Genomic DNA, 24,692 nt, shown 5'->3' on the forward strand with positions numbered 1-24,692 from the left:
ACCCATGTGGTAAGATAAGTGCCAATATCTGCATGTAAGTATATATCGTAATCACACATGCAGAAAAGTTGATCTTGTTTTTGGAGAGGTAGATTCTGGGCCAATCACTTGCTTATTTGCACACAGATTGAATTCTCCACCCTTGTTCTGCCCTGCTATGTTTTTAAAGGGAATGACCACTTGTAAATATTTTTAGATATTTATCTTTTAAATAGTTAAAATAATCATTTGTGCCAAACTGTTACATTCGTTGGGCCTAGAACAACAACAACAACAAAAACTAGGGGCCTAGTCTTGGGATAAGAGGTTCAAAAAATGAGCTTAACCACATTTTCTAAGGTATCCACAGCTGACCCTGTTACATTGACCTTCAGAGTAAAGGCTACTTAAGCTTCTACCTACTAGATAAGTTGGGAAGGGTAACCAACTTATAGAACAGAAGAGAGCTTGCATTACACAGGGTCCAGTGAGGCAAACAGACCCCACACCAGATTATTCAATAATGGGGATTTAATATCAGCAACTGTTTACAAAGGTGTTTAAAAAGTCAAAGGAGCAAACAGTGAAGCAATGGAGAATTAAAAACTCTAATAGTTCAACAATGTGTGACATGCAAACTGGTTAAAGCCTAAAAACAAATAATACCCAAGTTCACAGCCAAGCTTTGAGGTGTGTACACACTAACAGTACTTGGAAATTTCCTGGATGGTCAAAGAGAGGAGCCCACCAATGAAAGATGGTCACAGGTAGCTGGGGCCAAGAGGGAGGATGACCCAGTGGTTGTGGAGCTGTGGAGGGGACCCAGGCATGGCCACTCATCCCTGATGGACAAAGAGTGGAGCCCACCAGTGAAAGATGTTCACACACAGCTGGGGCCAACAGAGAGGGTGACTCAGTGGTTGTGCAGCTGTGGAGGGGACCCAGGCATGGCCACTAGAAGTAGAGAGAGAGAAGGGAAGAAATGCCATAGCTTCTCCTCACCTTTCATTCTCCAGTCACTGACTAGAGCATCGAACAAACCAAAACGAAATCAAGGAATCCCTAGAACCGTATTTTGCAAGGGTCAGCACTCTGAAATATAGAGCAGGGATGGCAAGTTGAGGGAATATAGCTGAGCACAAATGGAAAATTACTGACCCTAATTTCATTGCTCAAAAACAAATTAAGACCTTTTTTAATAATTGAGATATATATCTAGATGTATATACTTGTACAATATATATATACATACACACACACACACACACAGGTGTGTGTGTGTGTGTGTGTATGTGTGTGTGTGTATGTGTATATATATATATATATGTATATGTGTGTGTGTGTGTGTATGTATATATATATATATATATATATATATATATATATATATATATATATATATATATATATAAAGCTAATATACAAAGTGTCCCCTCAGGAGTTTGACCAGGAGTTCGATCACTCACTATGATGTGTGCTAACCACCAGGGGGTGGCACAGAATGAAGGAAGGCCCCAGATGGCAGCTAGGAAAGGAAGGCCTCAGCCAATAGCTAGAAGGCTCTGATTGGCCCTAATCACCAGCAAGGCCTATGGACCCTAACTATGCACAGATTTCATGCACTAGGCCTCTAGTCTACATTAATAAAAGAGAAAGATGCAAATTGACTGTACCTCCGTGATGCCCACCAGCCATTCAGGAGGGAATATGCAAGTTAGAAGAACAAAGATGGCAGCAGCCCCACCGCCCAGCCGCATAGCAGCTGTGCAGGGTAGGACTCCTGCTATGAGAGGGAGGATGGACAGAAAAGGGATCTACAGGAGCAGCACTCTGGTTGCAGTGAAGATGAAGAGGGAAGACTCCAGCTGGAGTCTGCAACAAAAACGAAGATGGCAGAATCTGGCCAGAGTGAAGACAGAAGGCAGCAGCCAGAGCAAAGGCCTGGGTCCTGGGTGCTGGAGGAAAACCGGTACTGGAAGCCAGGAGATGGGAGGCCTATTGCATGAATTTTGGTGCTGTGGACCTCTACTATACATATAAGCATACAATCTATCTATATATAGATTGTTGGTCCATGTGGCTTTCAGCGCCTTCCCTCAGAAGGAAGAATTTTGAATTCAGGATTCTGCAAGTGTGTGACTTGCTTTGATCAATGAAATATGAACATAAGTAATATGTGCTGTGTCTGAGAAGAAGCCATAGAGCTATCCCATGGTTCCATTATGTTTTCTTCTCTATGCCATGAAATATGTAATGTTTCAGATTGGATAATGGGACCAAAATATGTATTATCCAAGATAGAATACTTATTTTATTACACTTTTTTCAAACACAATTGAACCCCATTGTTTTAAATTAAGCTGTGCTTCACCTGATGTCTGGAGTTTGAAGGAAAACATTGTGTATATGGCCAAAACCGGTTTGGCTCAGTGGAAGAGCGTCGGTCTGCTGACTGAAAGGTCCCAGGTTTGATTCCGGTCAGGGGCATGTACATTGGTTGTGGGCACATCCCCAGTAGGGGGGGTGCAAGAGGCAGCTGGTCGATGTTTCTCTCTCATCGATGTTTCTATCTCTCTCCCTTTCTCTCTGTAAAAAAATCAATAAAAATATATTAATAAATAAATAAATAAACATTGTGCATATGACTTGAAAATATAACTAACATCCTATGTAAATGTATCCTTTTTCTCAACTTTACAGGCACTTGATGGACATAGACAAATAGAGGGACACAAAAAAAAAAATAACAAAAAATAAATAAACAAACAGTACTTGGGAATTTCCTAGAAGTAATCTTAAAAGGAAAGATTAAAAAGAACATATCTGGTCATGTGACCCCCTTGCTTCTAAACCTCCACTGGCTCCCTTTTGTATACACCCTTCCCAGAAGATTAAAAAAGCAAACTCCTGCTGGGACTGGTTTGGCTCAGTGGATAGAGCATCGGCCTGTGGACTGAAGGGTCCCGGGTTCGATTCCAGGCAAGGGCATGTGCGTTGGTTGCGTGCACATCCCCGGTGGGGGGTGTGCAAGAGGCAGCTGATTGATGATTCTCTCTCATCGATGTTTCTAACTCTCTATCCCTCTCTCTTCCTCTCTGTGAAAAATCAATAAAATATATTAAAAAAAAAAAAGCAAACTCCTTTCTGCATATTAATTTTGTGTTCTGCAGTTTTACATAATTAATTTCTCAGTTCTAATAATTTTTTGGTAGAGTCTTTAGGGTTCCTGTATATCATCTACCAATAGTGACATTTTAATTTCTAATTTAGATACTTTTATTTCTTCTTCTTGTCTTATTGCTGTGGCTGGAACTTCCTGTACTATGTTAAGTAAGATGAATGAAAGCAGACATCCCTTTGTCTTGTTCCTGTTCTTAAGGAAAAAGCTTTTAGTTTTTGCCCATTGAGTATGATGGTGGCTTTGGGTATCACATATGGCCTTTATTTTGTTAAGATCTGATCCCATTAATCCCACTTTGATAAGAACTTTTATCATAAATAGATGCTGGATTTTATCAAAAACTTTTCCTGCAACTATTGATATGATCATGTAATTTTTATCCTTCATTTTGTTCACGTGATATATCACTTTTATTGCTTTGTGCATATTGCACTAACTTTACATCTCCAGAATAAATCCTACTTGATCATGCTGTATGATCTTTTTACTTTTAAACTGTTCTGGTTTGCTAATATGTTGTTGAAAATGTTAATATCTATGTTCACAGGATAGATATCCTATAAAAGAAAAGCCTAATATGCTAAGTGTCTGGTTGTCCTTTCAATCAATCAAAGCATAATATGCTAATGATGTGCTAAGGCCACTCAACCACTTGCTATGACATGCATTGACCACCAGGGGGCAGACAGTCGACCGGACTACCAATCCCTTTGATGTGCTCCGACCACCAGGGGGCAGATGCTCCAAACAGTAGTTTAGCTTGCTACTGGGTTCCAAAAAATTAGGACTGGGTGAAACAGGCTGAACATGCCTTGGAGTCCTCTCACAGTCTCTCCCCATCTGGGCAACATCCTGTGTCCCTCCCCGGCTCCAATCATGCACCAGTGGGGTACCTTGGCCTGTCCTGCACCCTCTTGCAATCTCGGACCCCTCAGGGAATTTTGGAGAGCTGGTTTTGGCCCGATCCCTTAGGGCAAGTTGAGGAACCCCACTAGTGCACAAATTTGTGCAACAGGCCTATAGTTGGCCTATAAGTTTCTTTGTTTGTAATGGTTTTGTCTGGTTTTGGAATTAGTATAATGCTGGCCTTGTAAAAAGAGCTTGTGAGTCTTTCCTCCTCTTGAAATTTTTAGAATAGTTTTAGAAAAATAGGTGTTAGTTCTTCTTTGAATGTTTGGTAAATTTTGCCTATGAAGCCATTCAATTAAGATTTCTGTTTGCTAGGAGCTTTTTGATTACTGCTTTGATTTGATTAATTATAGTTGGTTTATTCATAATTTCTGATTCTTCCTGATTAAGTTTTAGAAGATTGTATATTTCTAGAAATTTATCCATTTCACGCAAGTTGTCCAATTTGTTGATATATAGTTGTTTATAATATTTTCATACAGTCCTTTGTATTTCTGTGGTCAATTGTTACTTCTCCTTCATTTTTTATTTTATTTATTGGGATTTTCTCTTGTTTTTCTTGACAAGTCTGGTAAAGGTTTGTCAGACTTGTTTCTTCTTTCAAAGAACCAGCTCTTGGTTTCATTGATCCTTTGTGTGTGTTTTTCTAATCTCTAGCTATTTATTTCCACTCAAATCTTTATTATTTTTTTCTTTTATTTACTCTAGGCTCTGTTCAATATTATTATTGTTGTTGTTGTTGTTCCTTTTGGTGTAGGATTAGATTGTTTATTTAAGTTTTTCTTGTTTCTTGAGATAGGCCTGTAATGCTATGAATTTTCCTCTTGGGACTGCTTTCACTATGTCCCATAGATTTGGGGTGTTTTGTGTTCATTTTCATTGTACCCAGGAAACTTCAGATTTTGTTCCTGATCTCATTTTTAACCCATTCCTTGTTTAATATTCTGTTATTTAGCTTCCCTGTGTTTGAGTGCTTTTGAGGGGTTTGTTTGTTGTATGTGTGTGTGTGTGTGTGTGTGTGTGTTTAATTGGTTCCTAATTTCATACCATTGTGGTCAGAGAAGATGCTTGATATGACTTCAATCATTTTTAATTTATTAAGGCTTATCTTGTGTCCTGGTATGTGGTCTATCTTAGAGAATGTCCCATGTACACTTGAAAAGAATGTACATTCTGCTGCTTTTATATGAAATGTTCTGTAAATATCAATTAAATCCATTCTGTTCAGTGTCATTTAAGGTCATTATTGCCTTGTTATTTTTTTTCTGGAAGATTTTTCCATTGATTTCAGGAAGATGTTAACATCTCCAACTATGACTGTATTGCTATCAATCTCTCAATTTTTTCTTTATATATTTATGTGCTCCTATGTTGAGTACATGTATGTTCACAAAAGTGAACATATTATCCTCTTATTGGACTGATACCTTGATTATTGTGTAACTAGAGCCCGTTGCATGAAATTCATCCACTCAAGGGATTCCTAAGCCTGGCCTGCGCCCTCTCACAGTCTGGGAGCCCTTAGGGGATAACCAAATGCCAGCTTAGGCCCACAGGAAGTGGGCCTAAGCCATCAGTCGGACATCCTTAGTACTGCCACAAAGGCGGGAGAAGCTCCTGCCACTGCCTCTGCTCTTGCCAGCTGTGAGCCCGGCTTCTGGCTGAGTGGTGCTCCCCTGTGGTAGCACACTGACTGCCAGGGGGCATCTCCTGCATTGAGCATCTTCCCCTTGGTGGTCAGTGCACATCATAGCAACAAGTCATTCCACCGTTAGGTCGATTTGCGTATTAGCCTTTTATTATACAGAATATTCTTTTTTGTTTCTTGTTAATTGCATTTATTTTAGTCTATTTTATCTGATATAAGTATTGCTACCTTTAAACACAAAAAATGAAGTATAAGAAAGAGAAATTAAGAAGACACTAACATTTACTATTGTAACAACAAAATGAGGTACCTAGAGATAAATTTAGCCAAGGAGGTAAAACACCTGTACTTGGAAAATTATAGGACACTGAAGAAAGAAACTGAGGAAGATACAAATAAGCTTATACTGTGTTCATGGGTAGGAGTAATTTACATCATTAAAATGTCCACACTACCTAAAGCAATCTATATGTTCAATACAATTACTATTAAAATACCAATGGCATATCTCATAGAGCTAGAACAAATATTCCAAAAATTTATATGGAACCACAAAAAGCCTCAAATAGCCTCAGCAATCTTGAGAAAGAAGAACAAAGTTAGAGGTATCATACTCTCTAATATCAAACTATACTACTGGCCATGTAATCAAAACAGCATGGAACTGGCATAAGAACAGACATATAAATCAATGGATCAGGATAGAGAGCTCAGAAATAAATCCATACCTTTATGAGCAATTAATATTTAACAAAGGAGGGAAGGCCATCCAAGAGAATCTATTCAATGAATGGTATTCTATTAAGAACACAAGTTAAGAGGATATATGCAAAAAAAGAGGACAGATATATGCAAAAAAAAATGAAACTAGACCACCTTGTTATATCATATACAAGAATAACTCAGAATGAATGAAGACTTAAATGTTAGACTCAAAACCATAAAAATTCTGAAGAAAATCATAGGCAATAAAATCTTAGACATTTCTCATAGCATTGTTTTTGCTGATATATCTCCCAAGGCAAGGAGGAAAAAAATGAGAGAGAAACAAATGGGATTACATCAAATAAAAACACTTCATTTCTGGGGGTAAAAAATCAACAAAATTAAAAGGCAACCACTGAATGGGAGAACATTTTTGCCAATGATATATCTGATAAGGGGTTAATATACAAAATATATTTTTTTAAAAAATATGCAATTCAACACCAAGAAAACAAACAATGGAATTTAAAAATAAGAAAATATCTGAATAGATTTCTCCAAAGAGGACATACAGATGGCCAGTAGACATATGAAAAGATGTTCATGGTCACTAATCATCAGAGAAATGCAAATTTAAACCACAATGAAATAGCACCTTATACCTCTCAAAATGGCTATTATCAACAAACAGTAAGTCCTGGTGAGGAGGTGGAAAAAGGAAACCCTAGTGTGCTCTTGGTAGGAATGCAGACTGGTTGCAGTCACTGTGGAAAACAGTATGGAGTTTCCTCAAAAAATTAAAAATGGAACTGCCTTATGACCCAGAGATTCTACTTTTGGGAATATATCTGAAGAAACCTGAAACATTAATTTGAAGTAACATGTGCACTCCTATGTTCATTTCAGTGTTATTCATTATAGCCAAGTTCTAGAAACAGCCTTAGTGCCCATTGTAGATAAGAAGATAAAAATGTTGTGATACATATACACAATGGAATACTACTTGGCTGTAAAAAAGAAGGAAACCTTACCTTTTGTAATAGCATGAATGGGCCCGGAGAGTATTATGCTAAGTGAAATATGCCAGTCAGAGAAAGGCAAGCACCATATGATAAAACTTACATGTGGAATCTAGTGAAAAAAATAATTTAAACAACAAATTAGAAACAGAAACGTAGGTACAGAGAACAGTTTGACAGGTGTCAGATGAGAGGAGAGTTGGGATGGGGATAGCTGGATGAAAAGGTGAAGGGATTATATTATGTATAACACAGAGACACAGACAACAAACAGTATGGTGATAGCTAGAGGGAAAGAGGGTGGGGGAAGTGCAAAAGGCCAAATTAGGAATAAATGAGGACAGAGACTTTACTTTGGGTGATGGGTGCACGAAGCAGCATGTATATGATGCTTTGTTGAGTTATATTCTTGAAACCTATATGGTTTTGTTAATCAATGTCACCCCAATACTCAATAAGAAAAAGCAGATTGCTTTGTTTGGCATAAATCTAACCCAAATTTATCTGCCCAGCTCTATTTCTGCCCAGTGCACCATATATTATTACAGAAGCATACCTTCTCACTATTACTAAGTAGTTGATGCTGAGTTACATGCCTTTTACATGTTACTCCCTCTCCTCCTAGAGTTTTCTCTTCAACCCTACTTCTCCGTACTCCTTTAGGCAAAATCCTACCCATAGTTCAAGTTCAGGTCCAGATGCCCCTCCTCTGTGAAGTCTTCCTGAAGGAGCCCTCCCCATGTTGCTCACTGCAGTGCTCACCACACCCCATGGGCATGACTGTCTCCTCCTCCAGACGATAGCATCCTTAGAACCACACTGTCTTCATCTTTCTATGTTAAAATCTATTACAGAGTTCAGTAGTTTAGTGTTATTACAGGTCTTCGTTACATATCTGTTGAGTGAGTAAACAAGTGAGTGAAGAATTTCCCTGTTTACTTTCACGTGCTAGTCAGAAATCATGGGAATCCCTGGAATCTATTGAGAATTCCAGACACCCCAGTGTAAAATTCCAGATACTTACCTATTCTAATTATAGATATAATACTTTATGATACCATGTATAGTTGAGTTTGATCTATTTCATATAGAGTACTTAGGCATTTAAATTTAGAACTAGAAAGAATCAGAGACAAGACAGTCCTCTTCAGAGAAAGAAGTTAAGTGAGAAGGCCATGGAGTCAGAGATCCCAGCACCAACCTAGTGTTCTTTTTGTTTTGCTGTACTTGATTATGTGACTAGTCACATAAAAGGAAATATGAAGAGAAAATAAAACGTGGAAAATAAACCATATTTGATAATAATCAAATAAATGCAAATTCAGTTTCACTAGTAAAGGTTTACACCTGCTAAATTTTAACAAAATTTAGTCCAAGGCTGAAGTGAAATTAGATCTTTATATATTTCTAAAAGCATGTAAATTGGTACAATCTTTTTGCAAAGTAATAAGAAAATACAGAACAAGAATCATAACATTCACACTGTTTTGACTCTGTATCTGAAGCACTAGGAATTAATTCTATGAAATATTTTAGCACTACTAAAAAACTGTTTGTAAAAAAGTATTTATTGCAAGCACTGCCTAGTGAGAGCAATCTCAGTATCCAACAAAATGGGATGGCATATTAAAACAGTGGAAAAAATTTGTTGTCATCAAGCATTATAATTATGCAGCCTACATATAAATATGGAAAATATATAATATGAATTAGATATAGTAGAAATCAAAATAGTATGTGTATTAGGAGAGAAACTATAAAAACACTCTTACTGAAAGGCATTGGAAAGTAATTTTTAAGAATTGTGATGCAGTAGGATTATGGTTTTCCTATTCTTATCAACATTTTTAATGTTGCTATGACATATTTTCTCTAATAAGAAACAGGTGGAAAGTGCATGCATTCACCACAGGGAACTGGAGGGGTACTAAGGGTCTCAATAAAGCAGACGAATCACATGTGATTTTGTCCCAAGTATTCCTTTCCCTGCAGAGGTATGAATGGAAAGCGAGGTGAAGTATGTCTTCTACAGGCTATCTGTTTAATTTGCAGGAAATAGAGGATGAGGGAAAACTTACCAATGAAGTTTCACTTGATTTTGCTAAGGAGAAATAGTATGATTTGACTGAAGCTGCCTTCATATCTAAGTGAGAACACTGCTTTTCTTGGCTTTCTGCTGTCTAGTAATCAGGTCAGCTATTTCTCAGGAAACCACTGGTCTTTTGAAACTTTACTTATTTACTTTATTGAGTGCTCATAACAGTTTGGTGATGTGACTATTATGGGACTTTTTTTATTTGACAAGGGCAGATTCTGGGCCTGCTTGCAAAACCCCTTTCTGTTGAGTCACACCCTAGGCCCAATGGATGCACTGACAAATGCAGTTCTCAGTGCCTGCGACAGCTGTATTTGAGCCCGGATCACTTGCCTACCTACAGGTGGAGCAGTCTATTAGGCACTTTACATGTAATCTCATTAAATCATAACATGATGGGTACATAGCATAGTCCCCATCGCAACTCCAAAGTTCACATGGCAAGGTCACAGGTCACTTAGGCTAAACCTGAAGCCTTGGGAGATGGGAGACCTCAGGACTTCCCTGGCGCTTGGACTGCTTTGCAGTTATTCTCCAAAGATGAGCAATTGGCATTTAGGGACAGAGTACTTCTTGGTGCAAGACTGTCTGACAGACTACAAAAGCTTTGACACTGGTCACTAAAGGCTGTGACAACCACAAATGCCCCACACTTCCAAGTGCTCTCTGAGGTGCAGGTGGGTGGGTGCCACCTCCACTTGAGAAGCATTAAGCTATTCATTCTCATTCCACCAATAAATGTTTATCAAGTGTCTTCCTCATGCCAGGCACTCTGCTGGCACAGGAAGCGTTCAGTGGGGAAGTATGACATTTAAAGTGGTGCCATAAAATGTGACAAATGCAGTAGTCCAACGTGCTGTGAACACAGAGAGGAAACTGTGTCTAACTACCTAGGGTGTCCCAGCCAATCTTGGTGACCTGTCACCATGGAGTGACTCCAGGAGAGTTTCAGATTTGCTGTTCAAAGACCACTCATGTGCCCTATCTGAATCTTAATTATTATTTTAATCCAGCCCCTGTGCTGATTCCCACTAAGAATTTATTGCTTTTTATGAAAAATGGAAACCACAGTAAAATCTGTCCTTCCTACCTCACAGAGTCGATTTGGGAGAAAGCATTGCTATGCATGTTGGGTAATGTAGCAGGGATTTGAGTCTGGGCCCAATTTGTGTTCTCTGCTGGGGATCGGGCATGTCTGGAAATGTCTGATGACTCGGTGGGACTGGCAGCCTACTGGCCTCTATTTTAAAGAATTTGGTTTCCCTGGATTCTCATCTGAGCCCTGTGGAGAGAGAGGTCATTTGCAGAGGTTAAAGAGACTATTGTCAAAAGTGTTCTGTGAGACAAAAAGGCTCAAGTAATGCTACCTGGGCACCCAGAAAACAAAGTGAGGCCCAGAGCTGGGGCTGGGGAAGGCTGGGGTATAGCAGGAAACCCTTTCTCCATCTCTTCCCCACACAGCAGGTCTTAGGTCCTTGAGGACTGCTGAGTCCCCAGTTCTGCCGGGGTCCTTGGTGCAGATGTCGGGCCCCTCATGGCAGCAGTAACAGTGAGAACATGACCACCTCTGAAAACTTCCCAGGCAGGAAACATCAGCCAGGGGGCCAGGAGCAAAGCATTAAAAGGCAACTGACAGGTAAACAGGCGAGATAACCCTACACATCCTCAGAATACTCACTGAGATTTGACTCCCAGAGAGGATATTTATTAGCTAATGAAATGTGATTTATTGCTATTAATGTGGCCAAAGTAGTACCCACAGGCTAGGAAAACTTGGGTTACTGCTATTTGTTACAGTAATAACATAGGGCACACTGGCAATAGGAGAGAAGATAGCTGTCCAAAGACCAGATCCCAGCATACATCACCTGCCTTCCCAGGCCCATGACAGGGAGGCACTGAGGTGGAAGCCACTGCCATGGAAACCTGTGTTTGGAATTGCCTTTCTCCCGATGGACAGGGTACTGGAGAGAGCAGTTTTCCCCAAAACCACCTCACTCTTAGAAAAAGCAAAATGACTCTTTAGGAATGTTTCCTAAAAGTAATGGTACCTGGGAGTTAGTACTTGACTCTGAATTTCATGTGGATTCATGAACCAGTGACTCATGACGCTATGGGGTGGCACTAAATCTCACCTCTAGAAACTTCCCAGGGGTTGTAAAAGCTAATACGTAATCAAACAACTCTTCACTAAGTAGGTGACTGAAAAACATCCCCTTTTCCTATAATGAACTTGATTTTCCTACTGTGGCAGGCCTTATTTTCACAAGATGGTGACTGTATCTCCCATCCTGCATGTTCCTCTTACAGCATGACCTTGATGTTCCTTCCATTGGATGCAGGGTTTGCATCCTCTCGCCAAGAGTCTGGGTGAATCTCAGTGACTGTCTTACATACAGAGTACTGTGGAAGTGGAGCTCTGTGACTTCCAGGCTAGAGCATCACAACTCCATGCACTTCCGCCCTGCTGTCTTAGAGCCCGTCCCTATGCACAGAAAAAACCCAACCAGGTGTGGAGAGGCCCTTGTGGAGAGAAATCAAGGTTCCCAGCCCCCATCCATCTGAGCTTCCAGACAATGGCCAGTACTGACCAGCCAGCCATGTGTGTGAGGAACCCTGAAAGTGGAACCTCCAACTTTGGTTGCAATAATTTCTTCATGTTGCAAACATACTGTGGTAGCTCTATCCTGGCTGTTCATGATTAGGTCTGCCTTTGGTTTGCACCATTTTGTTTTATTACAAACTAGAGGCCTAATGCACAAAATTCGTGCAAGGCTGGGGGCGGGGGGTGGATAGGAAGGTCCCTCAGCCGGCCTGTGCCTTCTTGCATTCCGGGACCCTTCACTGCTAACCACCCACCTGCATACTCCTTACCACCCACCTGCTCACTCCTTACTGCCACCTGCACACTCCTTACTACTTGGCTCACCGCTCCTTATCGCTGCTGCAGAGGCAGGAGAGGCTCCTGCCACCACTACTGTGCTCACCAGCCATGAGTCCGACTTCTGGCTGAGTGGTGCTCCCACTGTGGGAGCGCACTGATCACCAGGGGGCAGCTCCTGCATTGAGCGTCTGCCCCCTGGTGGTCAGTGCACATGATAGTAACCAGTCATTTTAGTCATTCCACCGTAAGGGTCGCTGGGCTTATATATATGTGTGTGTGTGTGTGTGTGTGTGTGTGTGTGTGTGTGTGTGTATATGTATATATGTATGTATGTATGTATATATGTGTGTATATATATGTATGTATATATATATAGACTAGTGGCCCAATGCATGGCTTCCTTGAAAGGAAATTAATTAGAAGGTGGCCAGCAGGGCAGGACTGGGTGAGATGAGCCGGACATACCCTCGAGCCATCTTCCCATGGTCCCTCCTCAGTATCTGCGGAGTGAGCAGGGTCCCTCCAGCAGGTAGGGACCCTCAGCCTGGCCCCATAGCTACCAGTCAGACAGTTGGACACTTAGCATATTAGCCTTTTATATAAATAGATAGAATTATTTTCTTTCTAAATCCTACCATTTTATGCTTTAGAATTTATTTGAACACAAATTATTAAATTTTGTTAATGCTGGCCCTTCTTAAGGGAAAAGAGCAGAATTTGAGAAACATAAAACATCACTTGGATGTTCATATTCTGAACACTTCTAAAATTATCTAAGATGTAAAGACTTCGGCTTTTCTCTAAAGGCACCACACCTTAGGACTAGAAAATGGTCCTTTGTGTTGGCCTGTTGTGTTGTAGTGGGCGATAGACAGAAGGGGGTGGGAATTTTCATGTCATCCAAGTTCCCTTCACCTCATTTTATATCATCAGAAAGATATGTCCTTGTCTTTCACTCATTTACAACAAACTCACCTCAATCATGTCCCCAATTTTAACTTTGTGAAGTAGGGAATAAAAAAGAAAGGTCTGCTGTTACACTAATTTTACTTATTCTCACCTCATTTCAAAACCACGTGACTCTCCCTGCTGCATTTCCACCAGCCATTTTCTTCTGCAACCCGTAGGTTTCCTGCAGAGAGAGGACAATGGGCAAGTTAAGTGAGAGAGCTGATTTTCAAGGCTTTTCTCCTTTTGCTCTAATTTACAGAAAATCATGGGAAGACAAGTGAAACCCCACATCACTGAAAGATTCGTTGTGATGTGAGGGGGAAATGAGTAAATAGAATATATTTTATATTAGTAAGACCAAATATATTTGATGGCAATAGTTTGCTTGTGTCTTGAATATTATTAGTAAAAATGCCTTTTTTTAACTGAAAGAATATGTTTTTATTTCAGAGTAGTGGTTCAGAGCACGGATTCATGCACATTGAAAGGAAATTAATTAGAAGAAATATTTTAATATTGCTATTCACCATTTGTCTACAATAGAAGTGTCAACCAGATTCACGATCAATAATGACAGATTGAAACACACACGTGATTGGCGCCAGCGAGAGCTTTATATGTATCACACATGTCAACTTAGCCTTGTATAGATATTGAATAAACTTGCTTAATTAGACCTGCTTTCTGATGTAGCTAAACTTTTTCCAGCCCAATGAAACACCCCAACTTCTCTTTTAGATAATTGTCAGCAACACAGCAGTAAGTATCAACACCAAGCAGATTATTATTTAGATCACACAAGGAGAACAAAGGGTAAAATATTTAAGTACAGCAGTGTTTGACTATATACTGCACACTGAGAAAACCTGAAGTCATTTTCATGGTCCGCCATTTCTTCTTTTCAGTCAGATCAAGTTTCTAAACTTTCTAAATCTCCGTTTTCTGGCTAATGAAAAGAAAATAGGATTAGACCAAGTTTACTATCTACCTACTCCAGGTCTTCTGTGAGGAAAAAATGAGATGAGGCACGGGAAAACGCTTCACAGACATTTTGTTAAGGTGTGAAATATTTGCACCTACCAATAAAGCAAGTTGTGTTCCTGGGCTGTATATATTGCAAGGATGCTATTCATCACTAGGGAGCGGAAGCCAGGTGTTGCTATGTGACGTCATTACCTGGTGCCCACAGCAACTGTTTCTGAGCTGGCCTGGGCTGGGCTGTGGGCTGCATTTTGCGCCATGGAATCTTGGCAGCGTCAGTTTTGATTTGGTGGGGGTCACTCTGGGGTGGTGGTGGAACCTGTGTCCCACTTGGGGAAAACCAAGTGTTACTTTGTGGGCACCACTCCCCCATGGCACCGTTTCTCAGTAAATGGCCAGTGCACATCATGGCAGCTCCTGCATTGAGCATCTGCCCCCTGGTGGTCAGTGCACATCATAGTGACCAGTCAGATGGTCAGACACTTAGCATATTAGCCTTTTATATATATAGATAGTTACCTCTGTTCTTTTGTATTTGTTAATTTTTAACTATTTCAACTAGGATTATGTTATACTGCATAAAATAGAAAAACAAAGTAAAAGAAGTTTAAACCTACAAAGTTTTAGTCTTTCATATAAAAGGCATGCAGAAACAAGCAGTCCGGGTCTGGTAGAGCAGCATTACAAAGACATCAGGACTTCAGACTTCTTCTGTCTTTCTGCTTTACCATTCTTATCAGAGGGTATTCATCCTCAAACTGGTTGCTGGTGCCCCAGCATCTTGTTGGGGATCCTGGCAGTTAGAAGGTGAAAAGGCAACGGGAAACCCATACAGCACCCAGCTTAAGGGCCTCCCTTTAACAGGCCTGCCTAGACAGTCCATACAGTTTACATCTCCATGGCCAGAATGTAATCCCATGATCATCCCTAGCTGCAAGGAAGCTAGAAAGAGATTAGCACCATAGCATATAAAGGTCCCTTCCTTCTCTGATTTCCTCCAATGCTTATTTGTCTGCACTATATGATACAAGGTCAAATATAGCTTCTTCTGTTGTTCTGGTCCCACGAGCACACCGAGTTCTTTACTAAGATGTTGAGCTTCTTGGGATAATTACCACATCCCTTTTATGTACCCTTTCAGTTCCTGGTATGAAGCTACAACATATTGCCATACCCCCAAATTGTAGAAGTTCTATTTCTCATTAACAGAGGAGAGTACATTTTGGATAGGTAACTACCAATCTGATACAATATCATCAATGTCTGATAATTCACTCATCATGTATATTACATTTTAATTCAATACAACTGAGTAAATATATTTAGAGTCACTCTTCTGTTCCAGCTCCAAACCAAGAACTCCATAGAGTGCAGTAAAAGCATGTCATACAGTCATACCCTCAAGGAGCTTCCTTTCAGTAAGGAGCTCTGCTTGCTCATGAAATACAGGAAATAGAAGAGACTATAATCAGCCTTAAACCATATAATGCAGATAATAAGCGTTGGAGGAAATTGGAGAAGAGAGGACTCCTAAGAGCTGTGGTGCTATTCTTTTCTTAAAAGAGATAGAACTAGCAGTGGGAACCGAAAAAATACGATGGACATGAGTGTTAGTCGCTTTTATGTATCAATGTGACTGGACCTCAGGGTACCAAGATATTTAGTTAGACATTAGTGTCTGTGAGAATGTTTCCACTGATTCAGTATTTGAATAAGCAGACTGAGCAAAGCCAGTGGCCCTCCCCGATGTCATTTGGCCTCCGATTTTTTAAAGGCCTGAATAGAACAAAAAGGCTGAGTAAATGAGAATTCTCTTTCCTGATCTTTCAAGCTAGGACATTGGTTCTCTCCTGCCTTTGGATTCAGACTGAGATGGGAATTTACACCACTCATTCTCCTGTTTCTCAGGTCCGAGACCTAGCTGGAAATGTACCACCAGCTCTCCTCAGTCTCCAGCTTGCTGACTGTAGATCTTTGGGCTTCTTAGTCATTATATTCATATTCTTTGCAGAATCCTGACAATACAAATATGCAGCAAAACTTGGAGCATATTGAGCATCTTCTAAGCCTTGGGCACAGTGATAGGCACAGAAATACAAAGCTGAAAAATACATGCCCATTTTTTTTGAAGTAAGTTATAGACTACTACTGGGAGAGAGGAGAAAAGACCTCTTGTGGTGATGCCATGTGAAAGTTCTATGGAGGAAGGATGCTTAGAGCACTGTAGGACCCTGAGCTCTGCTGGAGGGCAGTGTCTCAATGGGACAGGGAATATATGTCTCAGAAAACTTCCCACAGGAGGGGTGGTGGCCATGGGTGGATGTACAGTGTAGACTTGAAGGAGGATATTTGTTTTGATTTTGTTGTGTGTGTTTTTTGAGAGCCTTGCCTGTTATTAAGGTGGGAAAATGTGCTGAAAGAGATTGAAAGTACTGGAGTGAGGGAAGATAATGGGTGAAAAAAAGAAGGCAGGAAGAGAGGGGATTCAGAGCTCATGAGAAGAGCTTAGCCCACATTCAGAATGAGAAGTGTTGGCAAGGTGTGTGGGCACAAGGCTTTAGAGCTAAAGGGACCACTCCAGGTTCCTCTAGTGTGGCAGTCCAAGACTCTCAGCATAAACAGTAGGCCGGAATCTGGGGGAAAGACTGTGGGTGTCAACTTGGTCCCGGGCCACCTTTCACAGGCACTTGATCATGACCTACGGAAGCTGTCTCAGGATCAGGACCCAAGGGAGCCCCTCAGGAACCCACCGTGCCTCCTTTTCCTTTCTCATCTTTCTTGTAATGTCTCTGTTCACCCACTGCTAGATGTCAGACTGTCTCCTCTCCTCTCTCACATGCTCACTTCCCTCACTTTGTAGTCTCACAAACCCAATGGGTTTATTTTTATCATCCAGCTGTGTGGGTCAGTTTGCCAACTATTTGGCTACCACTGACCTGAGTGGTACAATTCATTCTGGGGCCCTGAATGCTGAGCCCAGCTCTCCCACTGCGAGTCCACAGATGCCAACACCTGTGGAAGTCACATAGAGGGCGCGGAGGTTCCAAATTGCTCCCGAAATCGTCCCATACAGCTTCTCTGCATCGTGTACTGCCTGTTGGCCCAGAACAATGGGGAAAGTACAAAGGGTTCAAAATATTCAAATGCTACATAGTTTCAAGTAGGAGTGGTTTGATTTGTAATAAATGCAATAAGTGTGCCATTTATTTCCAACTCTTAATTTATTAACTTTTTCTTCCAAAGATAAACGTGATTACATTACTTATTTATACTATGTACATTACATTAAAAGGAAAAAAATGCATCAGGGTAAAAAAAATCATATACAGTTTTTCTAAATTAGTGTTTCTTATCCAGTGCTAATAACAGCTGAAATTATTAAAAAGGAAGAATCTTAAATATGCAACTCACCTTCAGGGCTTGGTACTGCTTGTTTATTTTTACACATTTTTCTAAATTTGACAGACAATCTAAAATATAATCTCTACTCACTTTTAGTTCCTGATTTTTATGCCAGTACTGTGGTTTTGTGTTGTGGTCTATGATATATCAAGAAAAAGACAGCATGACATAGATGAAAAAAAATGGGAACCTTGAACCTGCATATATTCTTAAATTTAAAAAACAAGTGTGTCTTTTGCTAGTTGGGGGTTGGGTTTATACAATTAAAGAGCCATTCAAATTTCTGTTTTTTAACTTGCAAATACAGTGATGAATTTACTGGATGCTCCTTATGAACCAGGCATTATGCTAAGCACTTTACTATGTTATCACCTTTAATATTGATAGCAATCTGATTAAACAGTAGCTATCAGTATTATTTTCTCCATTTTACAGATGAACAAGGTGAGACCTGGATTAGCTAAATTGCCCAATGATATTCAATGGATAAGCCAGGGGCCAAACTACGCCTCTGACTCTAAAGACTACCCTCTTAATCATTGTCCCACACTGGCTAGTCTGCAGATCAGCTCAAACCCCAATACTAGAATCTGCATGGTGGATGTCATCTCTAAATTAAGATGAAGAAATTGCTGTTAGATAAAATATCACATCCTTAGAGGCAAGACCATTAAGTTTGATAGTCCTTCAGCTCCCTTCCCCCCTCCTGGCCCCATTTCCTTCCTTGCCGAGGGTTTTAGCATCAGGCCCACGAGTCCTCTGGGGGAAGCAACCCTCAGTTGATGGATTGGTAGGAAGGGCCATGATGTTCAATTTAATTTATGCCCTTCTCTTCCCAAAAGCATTTAAAGGGGACTTATCAATTTACATCACATGTTGCCCTGTTCCTTTACTTTTTATATGGTTACATATATTATCTCATTCAAATCTCCCAACAACACTGATGAAAATGGACTTCAGAGACTTAGTTTAAGCAATAGGCTCAAGGGTATCTATTGTAGTACAAGGGAATCTGACTGCAAACTCACCACATCTGTTAGTCATACTTATTTGTTATAATGATTTCTCCTGAGTGTTTAAATGATGCATGAATACAGTAAGAAACAAGCACTTGAGTATGTGGTTATGGCATCCCCTAGCTTGGGAGCCTCTTACAGAGACCATCACTGATAACCTTTAGCATGACATCTGCGGGCTTTACCACCTGTCCCCAATCTGAACCTTCCAGGTCCATCCTCCTGACTCCCTAGCCACACTGCCTCACCCAGGCCCTGGCAGAGCAGCTGCCTCTGCAGAACACAGTATCACTTCATCCATTCAGGCTTCCCTCATGCAGTTACTTCATGGAATCCCTCTTGTGCCTTGCCTCCTTCTCTACCTAGAAAGCACCACCTGCTCTTTCAAAGCCCAGCACAATGATCCCCCTCTCAGGAAAGTTGCCCCCAAATTCCTCCCTAACCAAAAAGGAGCATGCAACACTTTGTAAAAGCAGACCATACTTCACCATAATTGTTTGCTTACGTATCTTTTTTCCTACTAGAATGAGGGTTTCAAGGTCAGCAACCTCACATTCATATTAATGCCCACCTCCTGACTACCTAGAGGTACCTACAAATGAATTCGGTGGGTTTTGTTAGTTGCTTTTTAACTAAATATGTTGAATGTCTACTATGTGCCAGAACATTTATTAAAATGCTTTGCCTGTAATAATACATTCAATGCCCAGAATAACCCTATGGGGTGGGTTCTATCATATTCCTGACTTTACAAATGAGGAAACTATAAAAACAACTTTGAAAGGTAAAACCACTCTCCCCATGTCACAGAGGCAAAACTCAGAGCAAGAGGGGTCTTCAGGGCCCATTCTCTTGGCGACTCTGCTACAGTGACCCTTATTGTTGGTTAAAGGTATTAAATGAATGAACAGCCACCCAAAGCTGTCACAGTGTTTAAATGTGTTTACTTTGATCCTTTACCTAAAAGGATGAAGATTGGGGAAGCTCAATAGTAAGAGAGGCTGATTTCCCAGTTCCACCAGGAGCAAAACTGCAATCATTCTCTTCTTCTGCAGAAAGACCATCACTGCACTTCACATCTCCCTGGTCTCCTTACAGAGGTGAAAGGGCACAGTTTGATTGTGTTATATCTTCACTGTCATTGGAATGGAAGCTCCTTTTCCTTTCAAAGGCCAGGTATGCACCTTATACCACCTCTATTTAGCTATAGAACCCATCATTGACTTTCCTCTTTACCTGGTTATCTTGAAGGTAGCATTTAGGGTGGAAAAGAAGGAACTGGAAAGCAATCTCCCCTGGAATCCTAAGGAAGGTGGGTAAGTAGAGAAACCTGGAGAATTTCCTCCAAATACCTCCTGATATGAGCACAGGAATAGGGACCATTTTCTTAAAGTTTCACAGTGAAGATTGCATCTTAGGATTAATGCTGCAACAGAACAATGTACCGCTGCAGAGCAGAATGGGAGGGTGAATTCATATGAATTTCCTCTCCTCTTCCAAGTCGATGAGAGCAACCCATTATATTTTCTATCCAAGTCCATAGATATTTTGGGGACCTCAAGCATGGTGGTATTTTCTGTGGGAGAAACAAATTTGAGCCTCTCTGGAGTAGAGCTTCACAGAATCACACCATTGCACAGAGGAGTATAGTACTGAGAAAAACAAATGTAGAAAGGAGGAATAAAAGGTATAATAATGATATGCAGCAAAAAATAAATGCCTACAAAATATCAGATGCTTTTTTCATGTAATATTTAATTCATAAAAACCCTACAAGGCTGGTGTTGTGGCGCATTTTATAATTGAAGAACCTAAGGCCCAACAATGTTCAGTAATTTATCCAAGTTCATTGAGTTCCTTATTGCCAGGACCAGGATTTGAATCTAGGTCTGTCCTTTATGGCTTTAATGCTTTTCTATTTCACCAGGCTTTCTTTATAAAATCATATAAAAGACAAATAAGTGATTGATTTTGTTCTTCCTCGAGAACATGAAAGGAATGTATAAACAGCACAGTCGTTTTCTGTGGTGAAATCTTTTAATTATGACCCAGTTCACAGCAGTGTAGTGATAAGCTGATTGTGAGCTCACCTGAAGTCAAAGCCCCTCACAGCAAGTTAAGTGGCAACAATTCAGTCCTCTCTCTGTTAGCAAATAGGGAACCCTATTTATGTTTAATCCAACTTAGACCAAAATGTTAGAGTGCGGCATTTATAATGATGTCAATAGGAAGGGAAAGAAAAGGAAAAGGTAGAATTTAAAACTTTGTTTCTGCATCTACTGTTAGTACCTTTCTGAAATAAGCTACATTGATTTTTGAGGACTGTTTTAGGGAATATTTGCAGGGAGTGGGAAGCCCAGAATGAACAGGTTAGCGGGATTATGTGGCAGGTAGCATTTGCCCAACCTGACGGTTCAAAACCATTTCCATGGCCCAACGAGGAGCCCATGTGTCAGGTAATACTCATGATTCACTCACTAGTGGTTGCTTTTCAGAAGTAATGACCTAACTCATCTAATTTGTTTCCCAACGAAGATGATGGTTTCTGTCATTACTGTCAGTGATTTATTTGCCCTTCAACATTTTTAATCTCTGAACATTATCAGTGTCTATAAAACACTGAAATCATCTGACCCCAAATATTCTGAGCTTTTCTTTTTTTAAGCAGCTCTGAAGCAGACAACAGCTTCACAGAACTTTAGTTTACTACCTTATTTAATCTTCTGTATTACATTAGATATAATATCTAATAAAGCAGGAATATGCTAATTGACTGTCATGCCCTCGAAGATGGCAAGATGACTGCGCCCACAGCAACAAGATGGTGCTCAGTACCCACTCCCCTCAGCCCCGCTGGGGTGGCAGGTGCATGGCATGGAGTGCACCTGCCTCCGGAGTCCCCCAATCCCCTCATTCCCCCAGCCACCCAGGGCCAGCCCAAGGTGCAGGCAAGCCTCAGATGGTGGCTGCCCAGCCACCCAGGGCCACCCAAGGCTTAGGTAACCAAGGCCAGCTGAGGTTTGCACTGCCAGCAGTGGCAGAAGCAGAAGTATGATGAGGATGTCAGCTTCTCCTGATTGCCAGGTCACCTCCCAGACTGTGAGAGGGGGCAGGCCAGGCTGAGGGACCCCCATCCAGTGCATGAATTTTCATGCACCAGGCCTCTAGTAATACATACTACCTGAGATATATATGTTGTATCTATAGGTATTAATATAAATAAATGTGATATACACACACATACACACAAGATAGGAAAATTATTGATTTTTTACAGAGAGGAAGGGAGAGGGATAGAGAGCTAGACACATCAATGAGAAAGAAACATTGATTAGCTGCCTCCTGCACACTCCCTATGGGGATGTGCCCACAACCAAGATATATGCCCTTGACTGGAATCGAACCTGGGACCTTTCAGTCCGCAGGCAAATGCTCTATCCACTGAGCCAAACCAGTTTCGACCAGTACATACCTTTTTAAATTAATTCTCTGTAAGGGCATGACTTCCAACCTACCCCATCACATACAAGAGCAAGTCCATGGAATTCATTGACTCATTTCTTCAACTTGTAGTGAGAACTTATAATTGTTACCCTTTGCTCATCACTACACTCTTAGTTCTGAGCAATAAAAATACAGGATCAAGCAAAGGGTAAAATAATTTATTCCCAAAATGAATGGTTAACTTATTGATTATGCCCATTTGTCACCAATATGGGAATAACTTCTGACTCTTTCTGGTAATTATTCACTTGAGAAGTTTTGGAATTGCATCCTCAGGCCCTAAACAACAAGTATATCCCATAAGTCTAATAAGAAATGAAGACACATTAATTTATGTTCATCGAAATCCCCATGTATAACAGAAGGAAATTTGATGTACTGTGCTATCTCATTAAGGAAAATGGTTATTTACTGTGACAATGTAAATATCCAAAGCTAAATGTTAAAATTATAATGGTATGTATTCTAATTTGCCCCATAGGAAGTTTAGTGGATATAACCTGGGTAAAGGGCTCATACTCTAGAGGAAGTTAGTGGCTAGTTAATTTTGTACATTTGAAAAAGAAAGGAGGTGGTGGACAGGGTCCCAGTGACAGGGCACTTGCAAGTCTGAAAGACCTGAGAGAAATTCAGACAACTTTGTAGTTGTCGTGGAGCATTGTGACTCTGCTATAGTTTCATCTCAGCGACTGGCACTCTTAGCACGCAGGGCGTGTGTCATTTGATCCCTCAGTAAAAATGGGAGAGAAACAGCTCTGCTGAGGGGGACTCTTAGCAGAAGCCCTGATCCTGCTAACTGTTAGGTGTGCCCTTGAAATCCAGGACAAGATCAACACTAAGAGTTTGAGGTTGGCTCTCAAATGGAGGAGCAAGTATATGTCAGGAATATTTGAGATATTCTTTAAAGCAAGATGGTACAGCTGTTTACCTGCTCATCCCAGGTCTTAATTTGCAGCTCCGTTGCCCTCTGGGCCAGAGCTCAATGAGAGTAGGTGAAGGCAAAAACAAGAGGCCTGAGCCACTCTTTTCTATATAAGGAGAGTGCCAAGTTCAAAGTATATATAGCATCTTCAGTTAAGGATCAGGGGGCAAGATATTTTGGAAAGGTAACTCTTGATATAATACCCACCACAGGTTCTTGGGAGCAGCTGGTCCATACCAGTGCCCCTGAGCACCCACAAGCTTGGAGAATAATGTGGGTATTTATGTGAAGCTGGGTGCTGACACTCATCATGTTCGTAATTACTGTATTTCTCATCTCCATTTCCATGGGCCGAGCATAAAGTGTGCAGGGAAGCAACTACCTATATGTGCTTCTATTTACTCAAGTTTACAGCCCTCGTGCAATACTGATTAATCCTCCCTTCTCCATGACACCGAGGCAGGGGCATTCTAATGCCATCTTTATTATTGTTCGGCAGATCCCATACTACTGCATACAGAAATAGTGTAAATCATGGAACTAGTGTTTGAGGTCCATAAAATGCAAGGTTATGAATATTTCATTACTATACATTTTATTTCCCTGTCTATTCTGCATCTCCCAAAATGTTGTTTGTTTATTTATTGGCTCACTCACTGTTCACCAGGAATACTTAATTCTTAATCTAAGGTATGGACTGGGGCGCCAACCCCTGCCTTGTGGCCTGAGCTGTGTTTGAAAGGACTGAGAGATGTTTGGTTTTGTTTTTTACTTTCTTGTTCAACACACACATGCTTGACTTCCAGGTGACCTCACTAATAGGAATTTCGGCTTCTTTGTCATAATTTCATTGGCGTTTCTCCTGTGAACTATGTATTTAAATTTTTCTCAACACCCTATTGTGTCCATCTTTGGCTGAAGTAAGCAGTGAGACTTCTGCTGCAGGTCTCGGTGGTGAAAGACACATTGTCAAAGCGCAATTAGCCCCTCTCCCTGCACTGGTACGAATGATCCGTATGAATCAGCCGGCCCTACAAAAGATGCAGCCATTATCACCTGCTTCTGATTGTTCCTGGAACCAGAAAATTCATATTAGAAAAGAGCCAGAGGGATTCAATCTTAGCAAAAATCAGAACCCGAGTGCCCTGCATTAAGGTGCTAACTTCTCTCCCGCCATAGGGCATAGCAGATATTAATACAGCTCCTTGGTGCAGGCTGCAAAATGTATAAAATGTCATAATTATACCTGCACTTCAGCAACGAAACAATTTCCCCCCTTTCTTCACTGTCATCAGCATAATAGCAGCCTATGGGATTTGTACTTTCTGGCTGTGAGCCCTTTTATGGGCTGTAGAAAAAAAATATACCAGCAGGTTAGTTTCACGGCTCTGAGAAGGCTTCATGACAGAAATATTGCTTTTAATGTTATTGTCTCTTTCTAGCTTGTAACCCCTCTCTCTGACTGGAGAGGCTCCTTGCCGAGGCAGCATCTCTTA

At 40.7% G+C, this 24,692-nt stretch overlaps 1 protein-coding gene across 1 annotated transcript in view; it reads right to left on the reverse strand.

Moving 5' to 3' along the window:
• The window catches only part of LOC311630296 (uncharacterized protein), a gene marked incomplete at its 5' end in the record, with an annotated part of 136,122 nt that overhangs the window by 13,933 nt on the left and 97,497 nt on the right, over positions 1-24,692 (reverse strand). Inside the window, one exon of the mRNA XM_084899156.1 lies at positions 13,481-13,552. Within this exon, the coding sequence (XP_084755282.1) occupies positions 13,481-13,552 (72 nt within the window). The remainder of the gene's footprint in view (positions 1-13,480; positions 13,553-24,692) is intronic.

This window comes from Pipistrellus hanaki, assembly GCF_964339955.1.
Source record: "Pipistrellus hanaki genome assembly, chromosome: 11".
NCBI classification, from domain to species: Eukaryota; Metazoa; Chordata; class Mammalia; order Chiroptera; family Vespertilionidae; genus Pipistrellus; species Pipistrellus hanaki.